The sequence below is a fragment of the Nanorana parkeri genome, unplaced genomic scaffold (assembly GCF_000935625.1).
Source record: "Nanorana parkeri isolate BGI_ZX_2015 unplaced genomic scaffold, ASM93562v1 scaffold163, whole genome shotgun sequence".
Classification (NCBI taxonomy): Eukaryota; Metazoa; Chordata; class Amphibia; order Anura; family Dicroglossidae; genus Nanorana; species Nanorana parkeri.
This window is the reverse complement of record NW_017306431.1, coordinates 1075175-1102588: the sequence shown is the minus strand read 5'-3', so window position 1 is coordinate 1102588 and position 27414 is coordinate 1075175. Positions and strand designations below refer to the sequence as shown.

General features: G+C 43.1%; 1 protein-coding gene across 1 annotated transcript; it reads right to left on the bottom strand.

Annotated features, from left to right (window-relative positions):
* Positions 1–176: 176 nt before the first annotated feature.
* Positions 177–26758, bottom strand: LOC108785441 (astacin-like metalloendopeptidase). Its single transcript, XM_018554508.1, has 13 exons — positions 26687–26758; positions 24869–24896; positions 23351–23422; positions 22569–22709; positions 21082–21199; positions 19749–19924; positions 18980–19061; positions 17733–17860; positions 17395–17510; positions 16017–16242; positions 14517–14635; positions 11337–11559; positions 177–316 (listed from the first exon to the last, which is right to left on the bottom strand). Exons 1-13 carry the CDS (start codon positions 26756–26758, stop codon positions 177–179), a joined length of 1641 nt encoding a protein of 546 aa, XP_018410010.1.
* Positions 26759–27414: the final 656 nt, after the last annotated feature.

Here is a 27414-nt window from a genome sequence, read left to right as displayed (position 1 = left end):
CAACACATAAACAATTGGGCGGAGCTAGTAGTGACAGCTAGCTCCGCCCAACTGTTTACAGTTGTAACAGGTGAGTCATGATTGGACAAAGTAATCATGACTTTGCCCAATCATGGCTCTTACAGAGTACTGGGCCCTGATTAGGCAAAGTGTTGCAGGTGCAAGACTTTAGCCAATCAAGGCTCACAAAGCACAGTGCCTTGGGGAGGGCTCGGCGGGCAAACAGCCCGCTGAACGCCCTCACAGTTCGTGTGTTCGAACACGTGAACTGACGATGTTTGAGTCGAACACCGAGCCCATGCCCAGGGATCCCAACCTGAAAGAAGCCATTTCAGGGAGGTGTCCTTCTCATTTCAGGGAGGTGCCCTCTACGCTCCCCCCCCCCCATCAGCGGAGGGGGGTTAGGGGGGCTGGGAGAGAGCGCACCCCTGAAATGATGGCAGATAGCACAGGAAGCAATAGCTTCTTTGCTATCTGCAGGTTTTTTTTCTGATTTTGTTTTTAGTATTCTGACAGTTGCAGTCATCAGAATATTTAAAAAAAGGCATAAGAATGCATAGCTAGATTCCTATTGGCTATTGCACTTTGCAATAGCCAATAGCAAACTAGCTATTGCACCCGCCCTCTGCTGCTTTCAATCACCAGAAGAGGACCTGATAGAAAAATTCAGGTCCCCCTCTGCTGATTGACAGCAGCAGTGGGCGGGTACATTACCTAGTTTGCTATTGGATATTGCAAAGTGCAATAGCCAATAGGAATCTAGCTATGGATTCGTATGCCTTTTTTGTTTCTTTTCTGACTGTCGGGCCGTGGCTCCCGATGTCAGAAAAGAAAAAAAAAACGATCGCTGGGAAACGTTTATCTGCTCGATCCCGCCCGGGAGGAAGTGTTTCTCTCCCGGGCGGCCGGGAGCCGCTATCCAATAGCGGGAGACTCCCGGACCATCCGGGAGAGTTGGGATGTCTGCATGCCTGCTAGTGATTTGAATGATTTGTTTCTTGTTTCTCTGGTAGACTCCAATGGGGAGGTAATACTAATAATAATAATAAGAAGATATGGGAGGAGTGAGGGAGGAAACCTTATTTAGCCGACTCCATTTCCTCTGTCAGCAGCTTAAAGCTGTCAGGAAAGATGGATAAGACTAAAATTGTATGGTACCTAAAGCTGGCCACACACATTAAGTCTTCTCAAAATGTTTCTATTCCTCCATCCAGGCTGAACAGGGAATGTCCCCTGCAGACTATTGTATTCTGACAGCTGATGCCCGTGGCTGTCAGAATGTATGAAAACTGACAGCAGCTGATTGGCTGTCACCACTGTTTGGGTAACAATTTAAAAAGCAAATTTTGTGGAACCCGTCGGCTGGCAGGGCCACCCACTGGTTCAATTTTCGGACGATTCAGCAGGAAATGGATGACGTTTGATCTGTGTATAGCCAGCTGAACCTTGTAATATATTTGCTTGTTTTTCATATGGTTATTTTAGCTAAAACTTCCTCTGATTTGTTTTATAAACATGGAAAATAATAATTTTAATAAATGTTATTCATAACAGTAAATATTTTTGGTTTTTCTAATTATTGTAAAGGGATTTTCTAACTCTGCGTGTGTGTGTGTGTGTGTAGGTGCCTGCAGTCCGGTGTGATCAAAATAGTACTTGCAGCATTTTGATCGCACCGCAGGCACAATGTGCCTTGCAATCTCGTGTGGCCAATCGCATTGCGGCCGGAGGGTGTGGCTACGCTGCCATTCACTTCAATGGCCCGCCATGCCCCCTGCTGCCCCACAAAAAATAGAGGCGGCCGCAATGTGATGCAGTGCGTTCTGGCCAGATTCTGGCCAGAACGCACTGCATCTGGTGTGAACGAACCCTAAGTAATGCCAAGTGCAGGAGTCAGTATTATTTAACACAGAGTTTGGGGGTCAGAAGAAAATAATGCAGAGTGCAGAGGTCAGTAGGAAGTAATTCAGAGTGTGGGAGATGGTGTTAAGACAGGGTGCAGGGGTGAGGAGTCATTAATGGAAAAATGCAGGGGTCAGAAGTAAGTAACACAGAGTTCAGAGGTCAGTAGTAAGTAACGCAGAGTTCAGGAGTAAGTAATGCAGAGTCTGGGGATCATGAGTAAGCAATGCAGAGTTCAGAGGGCAGTAGTAAAAAAACACAAAGTGGAGGAGTCAGTAGTAAGTAACACAGCGTGAGGGGTGAGTAGTAAGTAAAGCATAGCGGAGGGATCAATAGTAAGTAAAGCATAGTGGAGGGATCAGTAGTAAGTAAAGCATAGTGGAGGGATCAGTAGTAAGTAAAGCATAGTGGAGGTGTCGGTAGTAATTAACACATAACTGTCGGGTCAATAGTAAGTAATGCAGAGTTGGGGGGGTCAGGAGTAATTAACGCAGAGTTCAGAGGTCAGTAGAAAGTAACGCAGAGTGGAGGGGTCAGTAGTAAGTAATGCAGCGTTCATGGGTCAGTAGTAAGTAATGCAGAGTGGAGGGGTCAGTAGTAAGTAATGCAGAGTTGGGGGGGTCAGGAGTAATTAACGCAGAGTTCAGAGGTCAGTAGAAAGTAACGCAGAGTGGAGGGGGCAGTAGTAAGTAATGCAGAGTTGGGGGGGTCAGGAGTAATTAACGCAGAGTTCAGAGGTCAGTAGAAAGTAACGCAGAGTGGAGGGGGCAGTAGTAAGTAATGCAGAGTTGGGGGGGTCAGGAGTAATTAACGCAGAGTTCAGAGGTCAGTAGAAAGTAACGCAGAGTGGAGGGGGCAGTAGTAAGTAATGCAGAGTTGGGGGGGTCAGGAGTAATTAACGCAGAGTTCAGAGGTCAGTAGAAAGTAACGCAGAGTGGAGGGGGCAGTAGTAAGTAATGCAGAGTTCAGGGGTCAGTAGTAAGTAATTCAGAGTGGAGGGGTCAGTAGTAGGTAATGCAGAGTGGAGAGGTCAGTAGTAGGTAATGCAGAGTGGAAGGCTCAGTAGTAGGTAATGCAGAGTTCAGGGGTCAGTAGTAAGTAATGCAGAGTTCAGGGGTCAGTAGTAGATAATGCAGAGTGGAGGGGTCAGTAGTAGGTAATGCAGAGTGGAAGGATCAGTAGTAGGTAATGCAGAGTGGAAGGGTCAGTAGTAAGTAATGCAGAGTTCAGGGGTCAGTAGTAAGCAACGCAGAGGTGGAGGGGTCAGTAGTAAGTAATGCAGAGTTCAGGGGTCAGTCGTAAGCAACGCAGAGTGGAGGGGTCAGTAGTAAGCAACGCAGAGTGGAGGTGTCAGTAGTAAGTAATGCAGCGTTCAAGGGTAAGTAGTAGGTAATGCAGAGTGGAGGGGTCAGTACCATAGCACGAATTCCCCCACTATATACACACATAGCTACAATGCACCAGTTGCTGATCCCCACTACATAACATGGCCAGGCTTCAAGTATTTTTTTTTTTCTATAAAGTCAGTGAGGTCAGAGGTCAGGAGAGCATCACAGAAAAATCTGCAGGTCATTTTCCGATGTAGGCACTGCACTACAGTGAAATGCGGTACTCCTCCTTAGTGATGAGACGTTCAGTATATTGTGTTGTATGAATACACTTGCCATATTATTACATCAGGTGACTCGTGTTCTTTCTATCAGTATTGATTTCATTCTATCTAATGTCCCGTAACTGATATAGAGCTGCCCACACCCTGAGGAGTCTTTGTTATTATGCATTTTTTTTAAAGGGAAACTATAATAGCTGCAGTACTATTATATTCCGTGTTTGTGAACCTTTCCATTCCCCCAGCATGTGAACACAGCCATACCTTCTAAAGCTACTCCATCAGACATACTAATTTCCCCATAATGTGGAGGCTAAAGCTGGCCAAGGACACGTAGATTCCCTTTACTTAGCCTGTGGGCTGAACAAAAGGAATATAACAGATTCTTCCACCATGATAAACAGCGTGGGTGGAGGAATTTCCCCTGCCAGGCTATTGTATTCTGATAGCCGACATCAGCATTTGTCAGAATACCCAATCATTGAGGGCAACTGATTGTCTGCAGTCACAATTGGGCCGACAGTTTTCCACTCCGATTCTTTAACAAAAGTAGATTTTTCTTGACGAGCCGGGTGGTGCCAATAGGGCAAGCCACAGCTCAAATTTTGGCCAGTCAGCAGGAGTCAACCAAAATTCGAGCGTTGTATTGGCAGCCTAAACAGATTATACAGCGCCATTAGAATTATGCAAATTGTGACTTTTCTTTTCAATAGTTAATAGTAACACCCTACAATACAAATTACTAAACCTGAGATTGTAGTCCATCACAGGAGCGAGCTTGGAGCGGTGACTACTTTGCAACACACACACACAGGGACCATGGGGAACAAAAGTAGCCCCCCTTCAGAAGGAAGGACAGTGTCAGCACCAACTTAGAGATGAATTGATGATCTACAGCCGAGTACTATTTTTGCTACGCTGAGCAGTGCGGTTTCCATACAGGTTTCAATGGAACCGCGCTGACACACAATTAAAAATTCCCGAAAATCTTCCTTTTGAGATCAGCGTGTTAGACGCACTGATCCGCAACCACCCTGGTGTGAATGGGCTCCAAATGTTCCACATGTTACTTATTCACACAACTCATTATCGGGATATTATGTTTATATATGATGTTTCCACTATATAATTGTGCACTATATAAATGCATAGACTTAGACTTATGTATAATGATGTTTTATTAAGAAAGATATTAAAGGAGAACTATGGGGTTAAGGCTTTCCCCCATAGTTCTCCTTAGGGTAACAGGAGGACACAAACTAGCGTCCTCCTGTCACCCTAAGCTCAGTATACCGCGAGCTACGGCTCGCGGTATACTGAGACGCCGCAGCTGAAGCGGATCCCGACAATTATGTCTGGATCCGCCCAGCTGCGTGAGTGACAGCTGGCTCTGCCTATCTAGAGGCAGAGCCAGCTGTAGCCGCCCCCTCCCCCATCCATTCCGCCAGTCAGCGCTGGCGGATTGGAGCTGGGAGGGGGGAATCCAGCCCCACCTCTGTCACGGCAGAGGCTGTGACAGGATCGAGAAGTGATCGAGCGCCGGTATGTGTTCGCTCACTTTCCGATCTACTGAGCCGACCTGTGACAGTCTCATTGTCACAGGTCGGCTAGAACTATGAGGTGAGTGAAAAGCACTCACCTCATAGTTCTCCTTTAAGCTAATTAACATAAAAGAAGCTTGACAATGTGATACAGCAGGGATCATCAATTTTCTATATACCACTAGTACAGACAAAGGACAGGTCCACTTTATTCAGTTCTTTATTATTTAGTGGTAATCAATTCTTGAAACTTTCACCATTAAAAAAAAAGTAATTTAAGTTGCTGTTTACTCTTCGTCACGTTTCCATTGGGGCTGACCCTTTCCCACCATTATTGACTCAAGGTCAGCAGCCTCGGAAACCGTCAATGTTTTCCGGTTTTACAAGCTGCATTTCAGGTATGCCAGGTTTAGAAAGGACGCTCATAACTTTGCATAATTGATTCCAGGGGGAGAGGTAATTAAGCTCGTTAACGAATCAACATCAGAAAATTAGATGCAAATGCGTCGCCCTTTTCACCTCTTCATCCTCCTTCTCCCGGGCTTGTCATTTCCATAACAGAGGTGCTAACCTGCACATCCATCTCCAATGCTTATTTTATCCCAGAACTATTATTTCATCGGACAATGGTGGATGTTTACCCCGGAGGACCCGCGGGATGAAAAAAAAGGTGTGATCCTCGGTCAATGACCAGCGCATGGTACCGTGTGTGGACACGATTCAGTCCCATTCCATCGATTTTCTCATTGAAAAAGAAACCGGTTTGAAAATTATTGAGAACATTTTCCAGCAGGGTTGGAGCACGTCTAGTGTATGAAACTTATTTATTTTTTGTATTATTTTTACTGCATGCAAGGGGGGAAAAATATGGATCAGACCTTTGGAATCTGAATGAAATCAAAAGAATCCAGGGTAGCAAGTCAAAAGCAAATAATAGCAAACAATAAAAATATTTACTAATTGAATTACTGAAACAAATTTCCAAAGCAAAGCTGCTTTGTGTACCGAAAGCTTAAATATGGGACAGGTATAAACAAAACCAAAATGAATGCAAGAGAGGAAGAATGGCCTGTAATGTCAATGGATCGGGAAGACACTTGGAAAAAATGATTTATATATATATATATATATTAAAAAAAATATATGCACATTGTTTTTCTTTTAGGAAGAAGTGTGTATTTGGCAAAGTGGTCTTTGCCTTTACTGCTACACTGAACTGCGCTCATTTTTGCACCATCTAATGCAGTAAAACTCTGAGCCCAAGCTACATGATGGGGGTGTGTCCTTGACAGCCGGGGCTCAGAGGAAATGGGATGAATGACGCTCACTAGGGATGTACAGATACCGGTACTAGTATAGGTATCGGTGCCGATTATTTGGGCGAATACTCGTACTCACCCAAATGCTCCGATGCCTAGCCCGATACTTCCGGTATCAGGAAGCCAGGGAGCGAGTCATTACACGCTGCCCGGCTTCCTGATTGGCGTGGAAGCCGGCTCCATGCTCCCTCGTCACTTGTGGAGCCGGCTTCCCGGCCAATCAGGAAGCCAGGAAGCGTGTAATGACTCACTGCTCAGCTTCCTGATTGGTCGGTAAGCTGGCCAATCAGGAAGCTGGGCACCGCATCATTACACGGCGCCCGACTTCCTGATTGGCCAGCTTCCCGACCAATCAGGAAGCCGGGCGCCTCGTCATTACACAGCACCCGGCTTCCTGATTGGCCAGAAAGCCGGCTCCATGCTTTCTCGTCACCTAGTGATGAGAAGCATGGAGATGGCTTCCCTGCTCATTGGAAAACCGGGTGGCGAGACTTTACACGCCGCTCGGCTTCCCGGCTAATCAGGAAGCCAGGTGGTGAGTCATTACACGCTGCCTGGCTTCCTTAATGGGACTTCCGATATCGGTATTTGGTATTGGCAAGTACCGGAAAAAATATTGTTACTCGTACTCAATACCGAAAAACAGGTGAAAAGACTCAGAAGAAAGCTCCAAAAGAAACTGTGTATTGCAGCAAAAGCTGTACATGACTGCAGCCATATATGCTCATTACATAGGCGTGTCCTGATTTCTGCTTTGCAGAGCTAAACAATGATTGTGCTCTACAGCTCCTACTTACAATGGAAGTCAATCAGTCTGCTGACTCACACTGAGAACTCTCTCTAGTGGCTAAATTGTATATAATAATAATAAATACAAATAAGCCTCCAAAACTGCGCAAACCATCATAGCGAAGAAAACAAACAGGCAAATTACCATTATTGGAAAAATGGATTTCTTTTCCTGAAAATTGCTCATTGATCCGATGGTTTGTAATAATGATGTAGTCGATTTTGCAAAGATGTCCCAGCAGCTTCATAGACCCCCTGCTCTGTGTGATCATTCAATTCAATGACATATGCCGTTGGTGGGAATGATTTACCATTCATCTGGAAAATCCGTTTGCCCCATATGCAAGTACATCGGTCATTTTGCATTCATTTATGCGCACAAAGCTGATTATTGTAGACGGTTGACAATCATCATATTGGGTAAAAATCATGTGTTCAGGCAGCCTGAGGTACTCACACTGCATTTATATGTCCCAATCCTGAGACAGAGAAAACTTGAAATGAGTTGTAAAGTCCCAGCATATCCTCTCCTGTTATGACATCAGCATTGTAATAGGAATACAGACTAGAGATGTTTCTGATAATGGAATCAAAGCTTACGTGAAAAAATCCCTTTCATGTAATGAGCCCTGCCTTCCGTCTGCCCATCACTTCCAACTAGACATGTAAGCGGCGGAAAAATTTGGTTCTGCCCGGTTCAGATATTTCGTTATTTCAGACCGAAATTCAGTTTGGTTCGGGTTTTGGATTCAGACGAAATACGAATTTTCATTAGTTTCGGATGAGTTTACGAATATTCATTGCGAATGCCACAGAAAACCATATACAGATATTAATACTAAAGCTGAAGCTCCCAGACCCGAATGGCATTTGGTAGCTCCCTAATCCAATTCGTAAATTCGGATTCCGAATGCCATTCGGGTCTGGGAGCCATATACATATATTACTAAAGCTGAGGCTCCCAGACCCGAATGGCATTTGGGAGCTCCATAATCCAATTCACAAATTCGGATCCCGAATGGCATTCGGGTCTGGGATCCATATACAGGTGAAACTCGAATAATTAGAATATCGTGCGAAGTTCATTTATTTCACTAATGCAACTTAAAAGGTGAAACTAATATATGAGATAGACTCATTACATCCAAAGCAAGATAGTTCAAGCCGTGATTTGTCATAATTGTGATGATTATGGCTTACAGATCATGAAAACCCCAAGAACCCCAAATCCACAACCTCAAAAAAGTAGATTATTACATGCAATCAATAAAACAAGGATTGTACATAGAACAATATCGGACCTCTGAAAAGTACAAGCATGCATATGTACTCAGTACTTGGTTTGGGCCCCTTTTGCAGCACTTACTGCAATTACTTTTGCACGATATTCTAATTATTCGAGTTTCACCTATACATATATTACTAAAGCTGAGGCTCCCAGACCTGAATGGCATTTGGGAGCTCCCAAATGCAATTTGAAAATTCAGATCTCGAATGCCATTCGTGTCTGGAAGCCCCAGCTTAGTATTATATGTATATACTGTATATGGCGCCCATGTTGCCATAACAAAAGTCGGATTCAGACCCATTTGGATGCATTAAACCGAAAAACACATTTGATTGGCCTGAAAAGTCACATGTCCGATTCAGTTTAATTTTTGAACAAAATTTGGACAGGATCTGGAAACAGAAATTCAGATTCGGACATATTCGAATGCATTGGGATTCGGACATTCGGATGTTTTAAAAGTCCAAATTTCTTGGCTATGTATCGCTGTGTATGTTTGAGATTTCAAGTGAACCTTACTCACTTTTACAATTCTGAAGGTACAAATCTTGGCTAAACACTGACACCACAAGATGTCCAGATTTTGATTGGGAACGAAACGAATTGCACATGTCTACTTTCACCAATTTCCTGGATTCCCAGAGTGCTTTGCATCTCTTTCCCTACTGCCTGACGTGATGCAATCTCGATTTATAAAGACTACATTTCCCATCATGCATTGCTTCCAGCAAGCTATGATGATGTCACAGTGTTCAGTTGTTTAGTAGTTCCGATGGCAGGATCTGTGAGAGTTGTGACACAGGGCTGATTTAAATTGTCAGTTGAAGAAATACATCCTATGGGCATCTTCCATAAGTAAGTTTACAAACTTCTAGATGGATCTGGTTATTGGGAGCGGGATAGAACTTATGGTAATTCAATATAGAAATACAGATTTATTTGTAGTTTTTGACCAGAGATACCCCTTTCACACAGACAATAGAGCAACCAGAGATACCCCTTTCACACAGACAATAGAGCAACCAGAGATACCCTTTTCACACAGACAATAGAGCAACCAGAGATACCCCTTTCACACAGACAATAGAGCAACCAGAGATACCCCTTTTCACGCTGACAATAGAGCAACCAGAGATACCCCTTTCACACAGACAATAGAGCAATCAGAGATACCCCTTTCACACAGACAATAGAGCAACCATAGATACCCCTTTCACACAGACAATAGAGCAGCAACACAAACATATAGCCTTTTACAATAAACTTTATTTAATCTGTAAACACTACATCATCAACACGTGAACACAACAAGAAGGAGTAAGCACATCTGTTCTTTCATCTTGCTGTGCACCCCCCTTCCCCACGAGCACAATTTAGGGATAAGTGACCAATCCGCAGATCAGACTGTTCACATTTCACTAGTATTACAATAAATAGCAAAACTCGAATTGCAGTATATCTTCTGGTATAGATGCGGCTTCTTCCTCTTATTATTGTCTCACTAGAAAGAAAACATATCAAATGGATTTAGAATCTTGAATGAAGTTAAAATATTTAAAATAAAGTAGGGCTGTTACTGATTACAATTTTCGTGTTCGATTAATCGAATTTTTTTTTAATCGATTAATTTAGATTAATTATAACGCACATACAGATCCAACTACATTGGCCTATACACATACAGCACAGCAATGAAGTAATAAAATGAACTAGGATCACACTAACCCAGCACGTTATTAATCTCACGTGCCGCACTCAAAAAAATGTTAATCGATGGCCCCTCCAGAGCCTGAGGCCCTGGGCGCCCGCACCGCCTGCACCGGCGGTAGTTCCGCCACTGGGTCTAAGAACAAGCTGGTTCAGAAGATCAGGTGAGTATAACTTTTTGACTTTCCTCCATAGACCAAAATGAGCAGTTAACTCTTGCAGTGCGGGGTTAATAAAGGGTCATTGTGCAGAGAACTACATTCATCTATGGCAGTATACTGGTCTTTAGATGTGGTGGCTGCATTAGTTTTCTTTTTCAGCCCTTTTCTTTTTGGTTATCCTGCCGACAACACTCACTCACGGTACTGTAGCTTTGGAGGAGCAGCGTTGTCAACCTAGGACAGGACTTAAATACAAATATTTTCCTCTTCTCCTATTTACATAGAGTTGAGGGGTTCTGTAGTCCATGGAGGACAATGTAACTCATGAGAGTACAGCACAGGAAGTTATGAACAGACTTGATCACTGGCAGGAACAACAGATATTTTTTGCACTTGGATATAACAAAATATTTTATATTTATTGAACAGACCAAAATAGAGCGGGGGCAAATAAGAGAACTTCATTGTTGGGTTTACTTACACTTGGGGTTCTATTTATAAACTATTTGCAGTGCCGTTCACCTTGCGATTATCTGTGAATATTTGTTCTGTGTGGATATATGCCAAAACATACATTCTTTAGATGTTTCTTTACAAGAGAATGTATTTTCGCTTCTTTTTTGACCACTAGATGACGCTGATGAGTATAGGATATGAATACTTATTTCATATGCTCCATCTAGTGGCCATATTACGATATTACAGGAAAACATTCGAAAATACATTCCACTTGTAAACACATAGTTACATAGTTAGTCAGGTTGAAAAAAGACACAAGTCCATCAAGTTCAACCTATAGAGATGAGAAATTAAAAGGAAGAAAAACCTAAATGGGGTAAAATTAAAAAAAATCCTTCCTGTCCCCATAAGGCAATCTGATTTCCCTGGGTTCCACTGAACTCTAGCTGAGAAAGGCTGCTTTAGCTGTAGCTGGTCTGTAATTATAGTCTCTACCTACAGGATAAAACACCCCACATGAGATGCGTCTCTTGTTTCATTAAACCTTTCCGACAGACTTACCAAAGGCATATTTGGCCAAGAACCCCTTGAGCTGAATGGAGTTGTCACTGTGAGCCTGAATAAGAAGGCTGTTGCCTGTGGAGGTTAAAGCAGGTGGGGTGGTTTTGCCGCAATATCTTCCCATCAATGGGGAGGTGATCTTCGGCCCATCGAAAGCAAGCATATAGTCAAAGGTGCAGGTGCTCTTGTACTCCAGAGTGAAGTCCGTCATATTTACAGACACCTGTAAGGTAGTGAAAACATGAGATTATTGGACAATTGCATGTTAATGGGCACGTACCATCTTGGTTAGACTTCCCTGAAAAATATCGGATCCACCAAGTTGCTTTTTTTCTAGCCAATCTTTAACATTTATTTTAGATAAGCTTTGCATAGACATATAAAGTTGGCTGAACAGTTGTCGTTGTGACCTCCGTCACATCTATGGTAGTGGGTAGTCCGTGTCTCCTTCCCTGTTTTCCACAGCACATAGTACGCCATCAATTTCGCCAACAAACTTTTTCATTCCAACTACATATTACAGAAATATGCTTAGCCACTCCCACAATTCTATTTGACCACTCCCATGTTCCGTTTTAGCACCCTCTCCTACACCCTCTCCTACACTATTCCCTTTGAAGGACATGATGGAGCAAGATATCCGATCACCACACCAGGCTCACCCATCGCTCACCACCACTCAGGCTACTGAGTGAAGCTTCCCTTTAATGGTTCAGCAAACCAGTCCAATTTTGTCTAATTTTACAAACCTATTAAAATGTAATTCCTGATTATATGATATTGTTTTTATACAAGAACGTGTTTGAATATGGCATATTCATTCATAAAATAAAAATGGGAGCATAGATGTTGAATTATAAGTTGAGGACCCATTTGTTACTACTGTCTGTAGCCTCGGGCCGGACTTGCTTGGCTTTGATCCCCTTTTATGCTGAGTAGGGTGACACATTTTCAACTTAAAAAAACAATTCCCAGTCAGACTTTATATAGACTGATTACTAGCCTGTAGGAGGTTACTCTCGGTTATGTGTTTAGATGAAGTACCGAGATCTTGAGGAATGCTGAATTAAGTTTTACTTTCTTAGGAGAACGTTACATCAGTGTACAGCATTATACAGCATACAGAGATGTATATATCATAGAGAAGCGTGAACATACAGACTAGCATTGCGCTACAGCGCCATCTGCAGCTCAAAAGACATAATTACACAAGTAATACAATCAGGGGCATCCGGTCCCGTCTTATTGACGCCTGCCGGCGGCCATCTTGGTGATGGACGCCGGCAGAGAGAGGAGGAGGCGTTCACCCGGCGGGATGAGGTATGCTGCTGGGGTCAGTCATTTTGGTGTCACCCCTCCAATGGTGGCAGGAATCCTCTATACTGAGTGTTCCTGTTCATTCATAACATGAGGACAGAGTATGTTTACTATAACTACAACTATGAATGAACAAGAGGTGATGTAGATCACTCCCATTCATTCATAATTGAGGATATAGTACACATACCATGTCCTCAATTATCTATTTTATTATATTATTATATCGGTACATCCCTAATAATTAGTATTCTGTAGTACGCATGATTATTTGTTGCGGCAACATTTGGAGCCATATATACATGAAACTAAAGCTGAGGCTCCCAGACCCGAATGGCATTCGCGAGCTCCTGAATGCAATTCGGAAATTCGGATGCATTAGGCCGAAAAACACATCTGATTGGCCAGAAAAGTCACATGTACGATTCAGTTTAGTTTTAAAGCAAAATGAGGACGGCATCCAAAATTTCGGAAACGGAAATCCGGGTTCAGACACATTCGGATGCTTTGGGATTCGGAAATTCGGATGTGTCCGAATTTCTGGAAATTCATATGAATTCTGATTCGTAAGGAAACGAATCGCACATGTGTACCAGGCGCTGCACAGAACACTGCAAGTCAACAAGAGCCGCATCCAAGCTACTGAAAGATGGCAAGCACTTCAGATATGAAGTTTGCAATCGCAAAGCTCAACAATACCAAGAGTTACATCTCAGCTGAGGCCATGTGTCCCTGCTGCCCAGCAGATGTCTAACTTCTCATAAAGCAGACGGCATTTCTCTTAATGGTTTTAATTCAGAGCCTGTTAACTAGGGATGCACCAATAGCGATACTAGTATCGGTGCCGATGTCGAGTATTTGGGTGAGTAGTGAGTAGTAGTAATAGTCGTCCAAATGCTCCTATGCCTAGCCCCATACTTCCTGTATCAGGAGGCCGGGCAGCGCGTCATTACACGCTGTCCAGCTTCCTGATTGGCCAGGAAGCCGGCTCCATGCTCCCTCATCACCAAATGACGAGGGAGCTTGAAGCCAGCTTTCTAGTCAATCAGAAAGCCGGGGGGCGTGTAATGACGTGGCACCCGGCTTCCTGATTGGCCGTAAAGCCATCTCCATGCTCCCTCGTCACAAGTAACGAGGGAGCATGGAGACGACTTCCCGACCACCTCATAATGACGGAGCGTGGAGCCGGCTTCCCAGCCAATCAGGAAGTCGGGTGCCGCGTCATTACACGGCGCCCGGCTTCCTGATTGGCCAGGAAGCCGGCTCCATACTTTCTTGTCACCTAGTGACGAGAAGCATGGGGACGGATTCCCTGCTAATCGGTGGCGAGTCTTCCTTAATGGGACTTTCGGTATTCGGTATCAGCGAGTACTGAAAAAAAAATATCGGTACTCGTACTCTATACCGAAATACCAGTATCGGTGCATCCCTACTGTTAACCCAAAACTGTGCCTTCCAACCATCACCACAATGTGACAAAAATAAAGGCAAAGTGAGGGGAATTATTTAATAACATAAAAAACAGAATTTTGCTGGAAATATCTTTCTTAGCTTTAAGATATCAAGGTTCAGGATTCAGGAAATATATATTTAAGAAGAAAATACCTTTAATATAATGTATGAAATATAATTAATATTTTAATTTTTTATATCTTATTTAAATATTTTCAAGTGTGCAAGTTTATGAACTTTTATTTTGGGACGCTTTCATTATTGTTGTTAAAACCCCAACTATCAAAAACATATGTATTACAAACTGTTTCCATGCTACAGAAAGCCCAGCACTAGCTCTGCACCAAATAAGACCAAATTAGAAAAGTACATTGTATAGGGTTTATATACCCTTCAGTTTTGGGTACTCACTATAAAACCAGGCGGGGCTGTTAGTACCCAGGTACAATCCATACTTGGAGGATAGCTGGAGGGGTAGTTGGGAGTAGAGAACGTTCCCATAGGGTTGGTCAACACTGAGCCGCAGGTCACTGAAATAATAGAAACAAATTGATAAGATATAACAAGGCAACAATGTATTTTTGCAGTCAGAACCCACTGAAATGTATAGTAGACTTTATTATTAGTAAAGAGATTTCAGCAAATGATTGTTGCAGATCAGGGGTAGCCAGACACGCATCTTTTTCTCTCATTCGGCCCATGGGCTCACAAGGTCAAATCAATAGATTACCCCAGTGGGGAAGCTAGATATTCTGTCACCCGGGGCAAAGGCTCCCCCCTTTGTCCCGGGTAACAGTTGCTCCCTCGTCCCCCCCCCCGCAAGGGAGAAGTTCTCCAACCACACACTCAGTGGCACCCCTCCTAAATCGGCACCAGGGGCACATGCCCCTCCCTAGCTTTGGCCCTGGATTACCCCATCCATACTAGACGTAGATGGAGGAAACTTCAGTGCTGGCTCTTGTACCCGAACAGTGACTGTAGCTGACTGGATGCATTTGCTGTATGGCCGACAGTTTTCCACCAGGCTCAATCAATCCTTGAATCATCTTTTGTTGAGCCGGGCAGTAGCTGTGTATGGCACAAAAGGGCAAACCTGATTTGCAATGGGGGGTTGAATAATTTTGGTTAGAGCTGTACATGACAAATATTTCAGAACATTGGTACTGAATGATATACAGCCTTGGTAATGTGACCTATAATGTGCTATTTGTATATATTATGTTTTCTCATTATCTTGAGAACTGTATTAAAGAGCAACCTCCAGGCACAACATTTTTTTTGCTAGTTTTGGATAGATCCCAATACTTATTGGGTTTTTATTGGCGTCCATGTCCTTGCTGGGGGATAGGTATCTCTTGGGACCATTGTTACTGAGGCTGAAATGAGGAATCCAACATTTTACAGTCATGGTTAGGAAAACAAGTAGAGGGAAAATCTTCCAATGGGGACAACCGCTAGAGGTGGGAGAATTCTATTTACTTTCTGTTGTGTTTTTGGGGACAGGAAAAAAAGGGAAATATCCCCCAAGGGGAACAAAGGCTGCAATAACAACCTGACAAGTTCATTCTCTTTCACAAGGGAAACCTTTACTGAGATGGTATGCTGGCTGCCGCTGCTGACCTCACTTTCTCTCTAGCAGATGTACTGATCCCGTGGCAGTATTTCCTGAGTCACTGACATAGAACAAGTATGCAAATAGGTGCACTGATTTGACTCTGCTGTTTCAGATCTGCATGCTCATAGGTGGCCAGTGACACCAGTGGCCAGAACAGTGGCAGCTAGCAATTTAATAGGGAGCTGAGCACTGGCAGTCTCATTAAAGGTTTCCTTTTAATAAATGATAATAGTTCATTTTAAGAATATCACATCATAAAATAGGGCAAAGATGAGCACTAATATGTGAATCCTTACCAGTGCTGTATGAAGCCTTGAATCCAGTGGCCTCGGTGCTACTGTCGCTAACAAATTCAAGGAGCATTGTATTGGTTGTAGAGATCATAGGGGGCAGCTGGCCAGCTCCACAGGCTTTGTCTAATAACATGGGAGAGGAAGTGGTTGGCCCATCGTAGATCCTCAGGTAGTCAGAAGCACAACCCTGTGTGGCCTGCACATCAAAGGCACTAAACTGCAGGAATACCTAGCAGAAGAAGGAGATGTCAACAAAAGAAGGGAACATAAGGAATTATAGATCAATGTATCTCTTTCCTGGTACAATTATTTAGGCTATTTGATTCCTTTAGTCCCTTGTCACCATAATCCTAATAGTTACAGTATACTAGCTTGTTGAGTGAGTCTCAAACCCTTACTCCATAGAAGCCTGGGTTTAACTTGCTTGTTGGGTTCTAAGCCCTACTCTATAGAAGCAAAGATCATACTTGCTTGTTTGGACCCAAGCTCTACTCCATAGAAGCCAATGTCATACTTGCTTGTTTGGGCCCCAAGTCCTAATCCATAGAAGCAAATATTACACTTGCTTGTTTTGTCACAAGTCCTACTCCATAGAAGCAAATATCATGCTTGCTTGTTGGCAGGGCCATCCCTACCTTTTTGGCTGTCTGAGGCAGCCAGGAGATGGGGGCCAAGCTATCAGTCAGCCGAGCAGGTGGTGGCGAGCAGAGGGGATTTGGGGGGGTGCAGTTAGTCGCCCAGGCTTGCTGCTGCTGCCCCACCTGCCCAATGAGATGCCGCCTGAGGCTACCGGCTCAGACTGCCTCTTTATGAGGACACTCCTGCTTGTTGGGTTCCAAGCTGTACTCCACAGGCCAAGGCAATGGTTGCTTGTTGGGCGTCTGGCCCTACTCCATAGAAGCAAATATCTGACTTGCTTGTTGGGACCCAAGCCCTATTCCAAGAAGCCAGGGTTATACTTGCTTGTTGAGTCCTAAGCCCTATTCCATAGAAACCGCACTGATTTGGTTGGAGGGATTTCACCATCACTTGCCATTACCTTAATGGGTATATTTGCTTTCCCGGTTCAATATAAAAATCCAATCACTTGCTAAGGGTAACGAGAACAATATGTAGGCAATCCAAGGGCTGTATAAAGTCTGAGCCCTGATCTGAAACCAAGTGTGCTGAGAGACAGGTTGTTAGGAAAGGTACTTCCAGAGGTATTACTTATTAAGACAAACCTGTTTCTCTCCGCACCACTGGAGTCAAATATTGGTTCAGACTTCACACAAACCTCAGCATCCCGTAACAGTTAATGAGCCGGGTTGAAAACTGGTAAGTCGTGGCTCTCTGTTATGACGTAATAGGCTTTTATGAGATTCAGAACTCTGGGACTTACCAGGTTTGATGGAATGCGAATGAGCCACAAACAGCGGCTTGCACCGGGATAATTATTAGGGTAGTTGGAAGATGTTAGGGATCCTGAAGAATCGGAGAGCAATGTTCGACAGACACCTAAAAAAAGAAGATTAATTGTTAGAAATATAATATAGCGGTTGTAAGTAAAAAAGCAAGACAGAGCAGAGCATCCGCAACAGCAAGAAACAGGCTATCCACACAACAAATGTATTATTGAACTTTATGGTATGCTCCAAGTCCACTATAGTCCATATTGTATTGAGAAATAGTGAACACTTTGCTGATTGATTGAGTTCTATAAATCCAATTTTCTCTTACCACAGTCATACAACTTGTTTATTTTGGAAACATCCAAGGTGCTGAGTCCATATCGCTGTCCGATAGGCACAGAGGCATTTGGTTTAGGGACAATGGTGGGAGAACTACCATCCACAGAGAAAGCAGTGCTAGAAACAAAGCAAAAAATATATATATATGATATCATTATTATATTTTATTCACAAGCTACCATTACCATGACCTTATCTGCAAGGGGCCCTAGGTAAAAAAAAAACTCTTTAGGTGCCTCTAACCCCACTCTCTTTTACAAGAACCAAGAGCCGTAATCCTTGACTTTTCCTACAGCACCCCCTGCAGGTGAAAACCGGTATTGTGGTGCATACCTTGCACTATAAAGTCAGTGACCTTAATTCAATATCACTAATAGTGGAAGTGAACTTGGTGGGGTTTTTGCCCTAATGTGCAAGTATGCACATCTATACATCGGGGCACAATTACCTTACACGTGTGCCCTTCGTCACTGTCGGATCGACCTTCGATCCCCTGCTCTGTCCCCCACAACCACCATATCTGCCCAACACTTCTAGGTTCCCAGGCATCCTATTTGGCCATTGGGTGGCCACTGATGATGAACCTTCTGCACATTTGCACAGTTACATCCTCCCCGGCATTAGGCCCATTCCCAGCCTTTAAGAGATGCTGTGAACGGACTGAGTGTGTACACTATGCGGCGCATGTGCCATGCACAAAGGATAAGATATCGCTGGCAGAGAGTGCAAGAATTTTTTGGCAGCAGAGTCTTTGCATGTATTCTCTGACAAAGCCCCAGCAATCGTTTTTATTTTTTGGACTTTACTTCCACTTTAAAGTGTGGTAAATTGCACTTAAAGAGACGCTGCCAGTTTACCCAATCAGGGCAGACTTTCTGTGTACTGGGAATACGTCAATACATGGGTTGATGCGAGTACCAGCATATACCCGTGTACTGTCACGCACAGTCATTCATGTCTACAGGGGGGCTGTATGCACGAACTGGGCTTCTTGGGTGCTTAGAGAAATCTGATTTATGTTGTGTGCCCCAAATGCGCCTGTGTGCATAAGCTGATTGGCTGCAGTGATTGTTCGGCCGTCAATTTTCGGCTATGTTCCTTCATCACTAGGCGATTGAAAAATTGTCGGTTGTTGAACTGAGGGCTGACAACGGGGCCACACATTGAATTTCGTCAGCAGTTCTTTTTTTAAATTTCTTATCTTTCAATGAAAAATAACAGATTTCACAATTGTACCTTGGATAATGCATGACGGAGCCATAGTCGTATTCCGTGCCTAGATTAAGTGTGTCATACTTCTGAAAATTCCCCCCGGTTCCTGAAGGTGGCAGAGTAAAATATTCACAGTGACAATATTATATAGCATTGCATTGCACAGGGAAACCTGCAGAGAGATATTATGGAATTAATTTTGAATGTTCTGCTTGTAATATTGCATTATGGCCACTGGATGGAGCTGAGGAGAGTAGAAAATAAATGCTTATCACATATGCTCCCTTAGCGCCATCTAGTGGCGATAATGCAATATTACAAGCAGAACATTTGAAACGAAAGAACGTTCGTTTGTGCCTATGTTCCCGCAGAAGGAACGTTGATGGATATCCACAGGGTGAACGGTCCTGCAAATTGTTTATAAATCAACCCTTTTCTGAAACGCAAATTGCTAGTTAACAGAAATTCTTACTCCAATATTGGCCTCGCTCATATGCAATGCACCTTGAAAGCCACAATTTGCAGAGACATTGGGGGGGATTTATCATAACTGGAGCAGACAAAATCAGGAGCAGATTTGCACTGCAGCCAATCAGCATCTATCTATCATTTTCAAATCTCCCCTGAGCAAACTGAAGAGAGATGCTGATTGGTTGCCAAGGACAGCGGCTCCAGATTCTGTTTGCTCCAGTTTTGATATATTCCCCCCATTGTATTTTATTAAATGGGATCTGATCTAATTCCATTAACAAAATATTCAACTAGTATAACAATGTCACCCCCCATCTGGTACCTGGCAGGATGTTGTTGAACATGATATTGATGTAGTTGTCACGGTCACTCCTACTCTGCTCGTGGAAGAATCCCAGAGCGTGGTTCAGCTCGTGCTGAATAGAGCCTTGTCTGATGCAGCCGCTCACCACCGATAGGGGTTGACCTCCTCCTCTCTTACCAACATAGGACCAACATCTGTAGGGAAAGGGAGACAACTATATTATTCTGTTTATTATATCATCGCACCAAGGGCTACAACCAACAGCCAATCAGATTAAAGTGATGCAGCATCAGATTGCAATGTGCAGCACAGTGATGGTGTGTCAATGCTACTATTACAATGTAGTATCTGGGCTTACAAAGGCATTTGGTCCAAACAAACTGGATTTACATTATATCCTCAATTGCAACTCACAGGTGATGATCTGGTCTTTGAAGCCAAAACAGAGAGTCTCGTAACCCAGCCGTCTGATTCAGAGGAGGAACCCTGAGCCACAGTCAGCTGCCAAACCAAAAGAACATGTGCACAGCTGGGTGCTGCTTATCAAAAATGCTTACTAAAGCTGCTGATACACCTTGCGATCATCGGACAACACTTTTCGTCAGATGATTGAACCGTCGTACGATTTTCCTACGGCGGCCCCATCCTGCCCCGATTAACGCAAGGTTAGATCAGAGGTAATTAAAAGAAAGCACCTGGACGAATTGTGGTAATCGACCACACGTATTTTTCGTCTGCGCATGTGCAGTGTAAATCGTACGAATTTTGACGTACGGAAACGCCACCAACCTTGCGAAAATCGTACGATCGACCGAAGTTTTCTAACCCGCTGGTTAGTCAAAAGTCGATCGATTGTACAGTATTTGCGCTTGTACACTGCCCATCATCCTTGTATAAATCGGACGAAAACGCGATCGCATACACTATTCCTAAGGTGTATGGGCACCTTTAGGGTTGAAGGCTTCATCCTGCCCGCAACTCTACAAAGCCTCCAGGCTCCAGGTCTGTGCTACCCATAATCACATGAGCGGTCTCCGTGATATAACAAGAAACCAGCATTACAGCTCTTTAGACATGCAAATGCCTCACCAGAGATGAAACTCCCTAAGGACATTAAGAAGAAGAGCATATTCTGTGTCCCAGGCTGCCTGCAACCTATCTACAAGCTCTGTGCAGTGATACAATTAGAGGAGCGGAGCAATATCGACTCTGGGAAATCCCAATGAAATCCTGAATAGAGCTGCGATAATTTCCAGGAAGTTAAATCTGCATTTTGTTGGCAGCTGCGTAAATATTAGAACTAAATCATATGTGAAAAGGGAGAGGGGGGGTGGAATCACTTTTCACATACCCGGAGTTAGACATAATTTGCAGGTAGTCAGATTCCGAGGTGCGTTCGATGAAGCGTACACAAGTGAGAGTCGCATATTCTTCCATGGCGGTGAGGAATACCGTCTTATCAGAGGAACCTATGGAACCAGAAGACCAATATGAGGCACATCTTGTAAAATAAAACTGGAGTTCCCCCCACCCACTTCATTCAGAATTTTTTGTTACTACTTTTTCTATTTTCTATTTTCTGTATTCTTTTTTTTTTTCAGGAAAACTCTTTCTCTGTACTTTTAAGTTGAATGTAGAGTCTTTTCAACAAATTTTGGATATAATACAAGTAAAAAACCGGTTAATGGAAGTCATGTTATCATTGGGACGCACCGATACCGGTTTTTCGGTATCGAGTACTGATATTTTTTTTTTCGGTACTCGCCGATACCGAATACTGATACCGGAAGTCCCATTAAGGAAGCCAGATATATATACTGTATATCCACAAACACATGATGGCAGCCATATTTATCTTATCTCAGTAGGGAAGTAAGGCAAATGGAGTGTTGGCTCCCTCTAGTGGCTGATCCACAAATCTCCATATTTAATAACACAATATAAAAAATATGGTAGGGCACACATGTAAAAATGTGAACCTAACATAAAAAATGATTTAATGTAAAAACTGCAAAAATAAGTTTTAATATATAAAAATAACTAAAAATATATGAAATATGAAAATACAATAAACTTTCCCTTTAAAAGGTATGTTGAGCAATTGACATCATCTCCCCCCTCCCAATACCCCCCAGAGCTAGTCTAAAGCCACAACTAAAAGACTCTGGTTAGTCAGTTTCATGGAGTCATGTAAACAGCGACACCCTTTATAGGGCTCTTTTGTTACCACTATACATTATACACCTTATAGTTTATTGTTATTGCTTTATTTTTCTAGACAACTCTATGTACTAGTCTACGGAACATTTATTGTATTACCCGCATTTCTTTCCTAGTTATAGCTATTACTTTATGGTATGCCACAAAGATGATGGCACTATATAAATACATTAGTATTGTTGTTATTATTATTATTCAAATTAAATGAGCTATGTGCTATCGGGAACAGTATGCTATCTGTAAGCAAAGCTGCCACTGAACTATACGGTACAGCTGGCTGAGCTCCAGAAGAAAAGCTAAAATAAAGAAAAAAGCAGATGGTTGCAGATCATGTGAGCGGCAGAAAGTCTCAGCACACAATCCTCAGAAACAAAAAATAAATAAGAATGGAAAATATGACGACAGCCATGTGCTGCCCGTTCTTACACAGCTACCCTACACAGGTGTCCCACTGTCTACTATAGCCACACACACGAACCCTATGGGCACTGCACACAGGCATAGGGAGTAGACGAAGCTTGATGCAGACAGTGTCCTGTTGGAAAATGACCCCAAGACCCCAGCACTGCAGATTCATGTGTCAGCACCCTGTATTGTGGTAACAGTCAGAACACTCACTGTAGTCGGGGGAGAGGGTGTAGGGCACATTCACTATGCCGGTGCTGTTTTTACTCCATCTGCAAGAGTTGTCGTCGCACTTTATAGCGCTGCGTCCGATATCCACAGCGATGTCCCCTTCACGCATCAGCATATTGCTCTCTCCAAACAGTAAACACAGATAAAAGTCACAATGGTTTATAAAACATAAGGGACATAAGAGTTAAAGCTGAAGTTTGTTCTGTTTATATTTTGTCTTTCCTGGTTTCTACCTCCCACCTCATTAACATGCTAAAAGCTTTCCGTTTTCATCACACGCTTTATTTTAGACCCAGTGACATCATCACTGTGTCTCTGTGCTGCTCTATTCAATGTAGGCAGATCATGGCTGAAGGGAAGGGTCAGCAGGTTGCTGTACATAGCGTCCTGATAGCATTACAGCACCCTGCCTCGTTACTCCTCTCAAGAGCCCTTAACCCTGATGCAAGTGGTGGGCTGGCTCTTGGGAGGAGCTATGCAAATATCAAAATGCTTTGATGGGCGGATCTCAGTCTGGCGGAGTGGGCGTTCCTAGGCAGATTTCATTTGCATGCAGCTTGCCCTAGGTAATGCCCACATGTGATGCTCAGCCTGGCTTTCTCTGGCTTAGATGCCTGATGTCAGTGACCTGGAAAAGGAGTGCACCTGATGAACTCCTTATCTGCACACTACATGTAGTATTAAATTAGGAATTCAAATTAAAGACCTTTTTTTGAAGGAGGGGTCAGCAATGGGTGCGCACATCGGCCCACTCGTATTTCTACCTTTGTTGGATGCAGAGATGAGGCTGAAAACATCAGGAGGCTCCACCTTCGGACGCTCTGTCACGGTCCCCGCTGAAAGACAGAAACGTGGGAAAGTTTGTTAGTTACTGAAAACAATACAAAGAAACAAATGAATAATATTGTTCACATTGCTCTGGTCTAGGGTTGCCAATTTTCTTCAAGCAAAACCCAAACACTCTAGCGACATGCGGACATTTTTTTGGGAGAATGAGTCTTGGCTTATTCATATGTAAATAGCTCCGCCCATTTCTATGTAAATATCACAGTTGAGACTATTTTCAGTGGGGGGCCAGTAACCCCTATCTTAATTTTGGTTGCCCCTGTCTGCCTGACATCAGCCGGGGTTCCTGCTGCCATGAAACCCGGACACAGCATTCAAAACCTGGACTGTCCGGGTGAATCCTGGACAGGTGGCAACCCTACTCTGGCCACACGCACGCATGAACACACACACACACACACTTTAAGGTAACAGATTTCTTTTAATAAGTTTCATTTCGCAGAAATAAGAACAATTACATTGATCATAAGAACTTTTATTAATAATGTTACAAATACACTTTAACTGAACCTCACTGATAACTATCGTGCTCCATATCATATCCTGCATGGTGGAATGATTTCCTATCTATGGAGGAGCATTATTGTCACCCTAGGACAAGACTACAGAGCATACCCCCCTGTGCAAAACTAGAAGTCAGATCCAGGAGTTGGACAAAGCTCAGCTTCCGTCTAATTCCACTGAGAAACGTTCCGATTCATGACCGATTCCCTTTTAATCAAATGCCTAACAATTGTGCAGATTCAATGCACAGTATGTTATTCTTTTTAATAGGTTGCAATTTAGGTGGAAGAAAGCCGGCAGTTCTTATCCTGGGATTGAAAATGGCAGTGTCTTTTCTCTGTGACAAAAGCCAGAAAAATTGTACATATTTGATGCACAGTATGTTATCCTCTTAATAGGATGCAATTCAGAGGGTAGAGACCAGGCAGGGTTTGTCATTGTTATAAAGAGTACAGTGTATTATTTTCTGAGACAGTTTTTAATGAAAATAACAAATTTTAGACGGCAATATTTCAGAGAGACTAGATTCTTGAGTCCATGAGGACACTTTGAAGTCTGTGTTTTTTAAATAGGGATGAGCTCAGGTTTGCACATAGCGTGACATAAGCAAAGGGAGAGAATGCCATGACATCATTGACTTTATATGGCTACATGCCTATATTTGGTAAATTACATTTTCCTAATGTGGCTATGTGGCCATATTATTTAAATTACATCAATACAATCATCCTGTCCCTTTGTTTACATGCAGTTACGGAGAACAGAGTGCCCATGCCGCAGCTGATTGGGCGGAAGTGCCCATGGCAATTCCATGTTTGGAGGATCTCTGGCTTGGGCTGGGTTCAGTCAATACTTGAGCTCATTCTTATTTATAAACAGCATTGTATAAATACCATCACCTGCACCCAAAAACAGCAACACAAATCACTTACCTTTTTCATAAACACTCTCAAAATTAATCTGGAAAATAAAGCAGAAACAAAGTAATGATATAATTACAATATATTGGATACGGAGTCACATGTCACCAGATATTTCAACAGCATTGATCACTGATGGATTCAACAACTATGGCAACAACCTTTGGCAATATGATTTCAAGCCATTGTTGCAACCTTTGCAGTGCGTCCTTGCTGAAGTGTTGAAAGGTGCGTTGTAGTGCCCTATGGTAGGGTAACTGATTCATTTAAACGGGCTGCCTACTGCAACAAAATCACTCTCAAAGAAGCGCATGCACCTTTTTTCTTAAATTGCATTGCACCACATTCCATTGCAGATTACCGTGCGATGCAGTGCGATAAAAAGCACATGCAATGGCCAGGTCCGTTGGGGTGCCATTAAGAAATAATGGCGCTGGAATCCACCTAGTGTGATGATGTCACTGCTGCTTTTATATGGTAATATCTTTTGTGTTGTAATAGTTTCTAAAGGCATTTGGTGCACACAAAGAAGAGTTATATCTTTTGTGGCTATTGAGGAAAATATTTAAATGCATAGTCCATCGTAAAAAATAATAATAATATGACCCACTGGAATCTAATTTAAAAAATGCCTTTAACAATTTTTTTGCATTTAAACCTGCAGAGCATTGCAACTGCAATCAGTGGATGGCGGGTGCAATGCACAGGCTCCTGAAGACCCTTCCTCCAGCCCCCAGGGTATGGATCTTTGGTTATGGGACTGGAAAAAGTAATCAATGGATTACAAGTGCAGTGATGTCACCCCTCTTATAATCCATAGCAATCTGCGGTGGCTGATAGGACTTGTAGACTTTTCATTCACACATCCTGTGAATGGATCTGTGACTGAATGATGGAAATGTACAAGCCGTGTCTGTGCTCCCTGCAGCTCTGAGCCACTGCCAGGATGTCTGAGAATCTTGGGAAAGTTTGACTTGCCCTACACAGGATTTTAAGGGACCCTGTGATCAAAGTGACAGCACTCGGGCCTGTTAACTGGTCACTCTGAGTGTGGAATTTTGGGGTGGTGGCGAAGTGTCATGTGACGCATCTCCCAATTATTCAATTACTTGCTTCCCTGGGCTCCAACAGGGGATCATGGCGGCATAGGGAGGTTATTAAGTAGTCCTTGTAGGGGTAGGGTTGCCACCTGCCCAGGATTGACCCAGACAGTCAGGGTTTTGAAAGCTGTGTCCGGGTTTCATGGCAGCAGAAACCCGGACACAAGATGTCAGGCAGACGGGCAACCAAAACTAAGATAGGGGCTACTGTCCCCCCCACTGAAAATAGTCTCGACTGTGATATTTACATATAAATAAGCCGTGACACATTCTCCCAAAGAAAGTCAGCGCATCGCTAGAGTGTTAGGGTTTGGTTTGAAATAAAAGTGTCAACCCTAGTGTGGGGTCCTTACAATAAAATGGACCTGTTACTTTGCACAGCATCAGAGTACAAGTTCACTTCAATATAATCCCATCTAGGCCCATACAGGCTGTGACTGGACAATGAAGTACTGTAGCCCATTGCTGATGCCACACCAGTGTTCTTCCCTCCTATAAGCATGTTACCTGTGTTTGACTGACAGAACTTGAGAACTTCAGTTTTAACTTTGTAAACGGAAGCATTTCTCACAACAGAGCAGCTAAGAACAGACAGGTAGACGTGTGAAAGGGAGCCTAGAGGAACCTGCTGGCTGCACATAGAAGTAGATAATATTCATATGCAATATTTCCTATTTACCTGACCGATATATTCCTTTAAATTTCATAAATACTAGAAAGTTCAACTTACCTGTAGCGGAACCCCAATGCATGCATGAATCAGGGAAGCCAAGAGAGCGAAAGAAATTCTCCTTCTGTCCATCCTGCAGTAGATATCTTCAATGAGGATACGTCTTCCTATACTTATCCAATGTAGGATTTGCGTTCCTTGACACCACAGCATGAGGCCCCGCTTATATTCACATTCTGGCCAGGAAGGAGCCAATGATCTTTTAGTACAGCTCTGACCTGTCACATGGTATCAGTGCAGGGGGCCATCCACGGGATGCAGCAGTGGGCGAGGTGGGTAAGGGGATTAACCATGTTATTTTTGGATGTAGTAATTATGGTGGTGGACTTTTCATCTTCTAAAGGTGGAGCAAATTGTAATTTTCCGTTGGTAATGGCCACGTCCGGGAGGAGCCAGGGAGAAGCTCCATTCATGAAATAAAATGCCATAAATCCTCACTTTACACAATTCTTATATATTTATTCAGCCAAAATCTTTTATTTAAAGTATATGTTACCCAATCACTAAAATCCCATATAAACTTTAACTTGTTAATGGGATTTCGAACATCATCTTCAATATTTGGGAATCTGCAGCTTTCATGAAAATAAATGTCTGGTGATCCTGCCATGAAAGGTCCTTGTCTTCTAATGGTTCTTCTGCGTTGTCACCTTGTCATAAGCTCTCCCAATGGATGCAGGGTTCGCTAGTATGGTCCACTGTTGTCACCCTGTCATACACTCTCCCAG

Excerpts from the sequence above, each read along its gene's own strand:
- LOC108785441 (XM_018554508.1), bottom strand. The coding sequence starts at position 26,758 with ATGGACAGAAGGAGAATTTCTTTCGCTCTCTTGGCTTCCCTGATTCAT. Across the intron at positions 22,710-23,350 it reads CATCTCTGCATCCAACAAAG|AGAGCAATATGCTGATGCGT; the intron begins GTAGAAATACGA and ends TACTGTTTGGAG. Across the intron at positions 11,560-14,516 it reads CAGCCCCGCCTGGTTTTATA|GTGTCTGTAAATATGACGGA; the intron begins GTGAGTACCCAA and ends ACTACCTTACAG.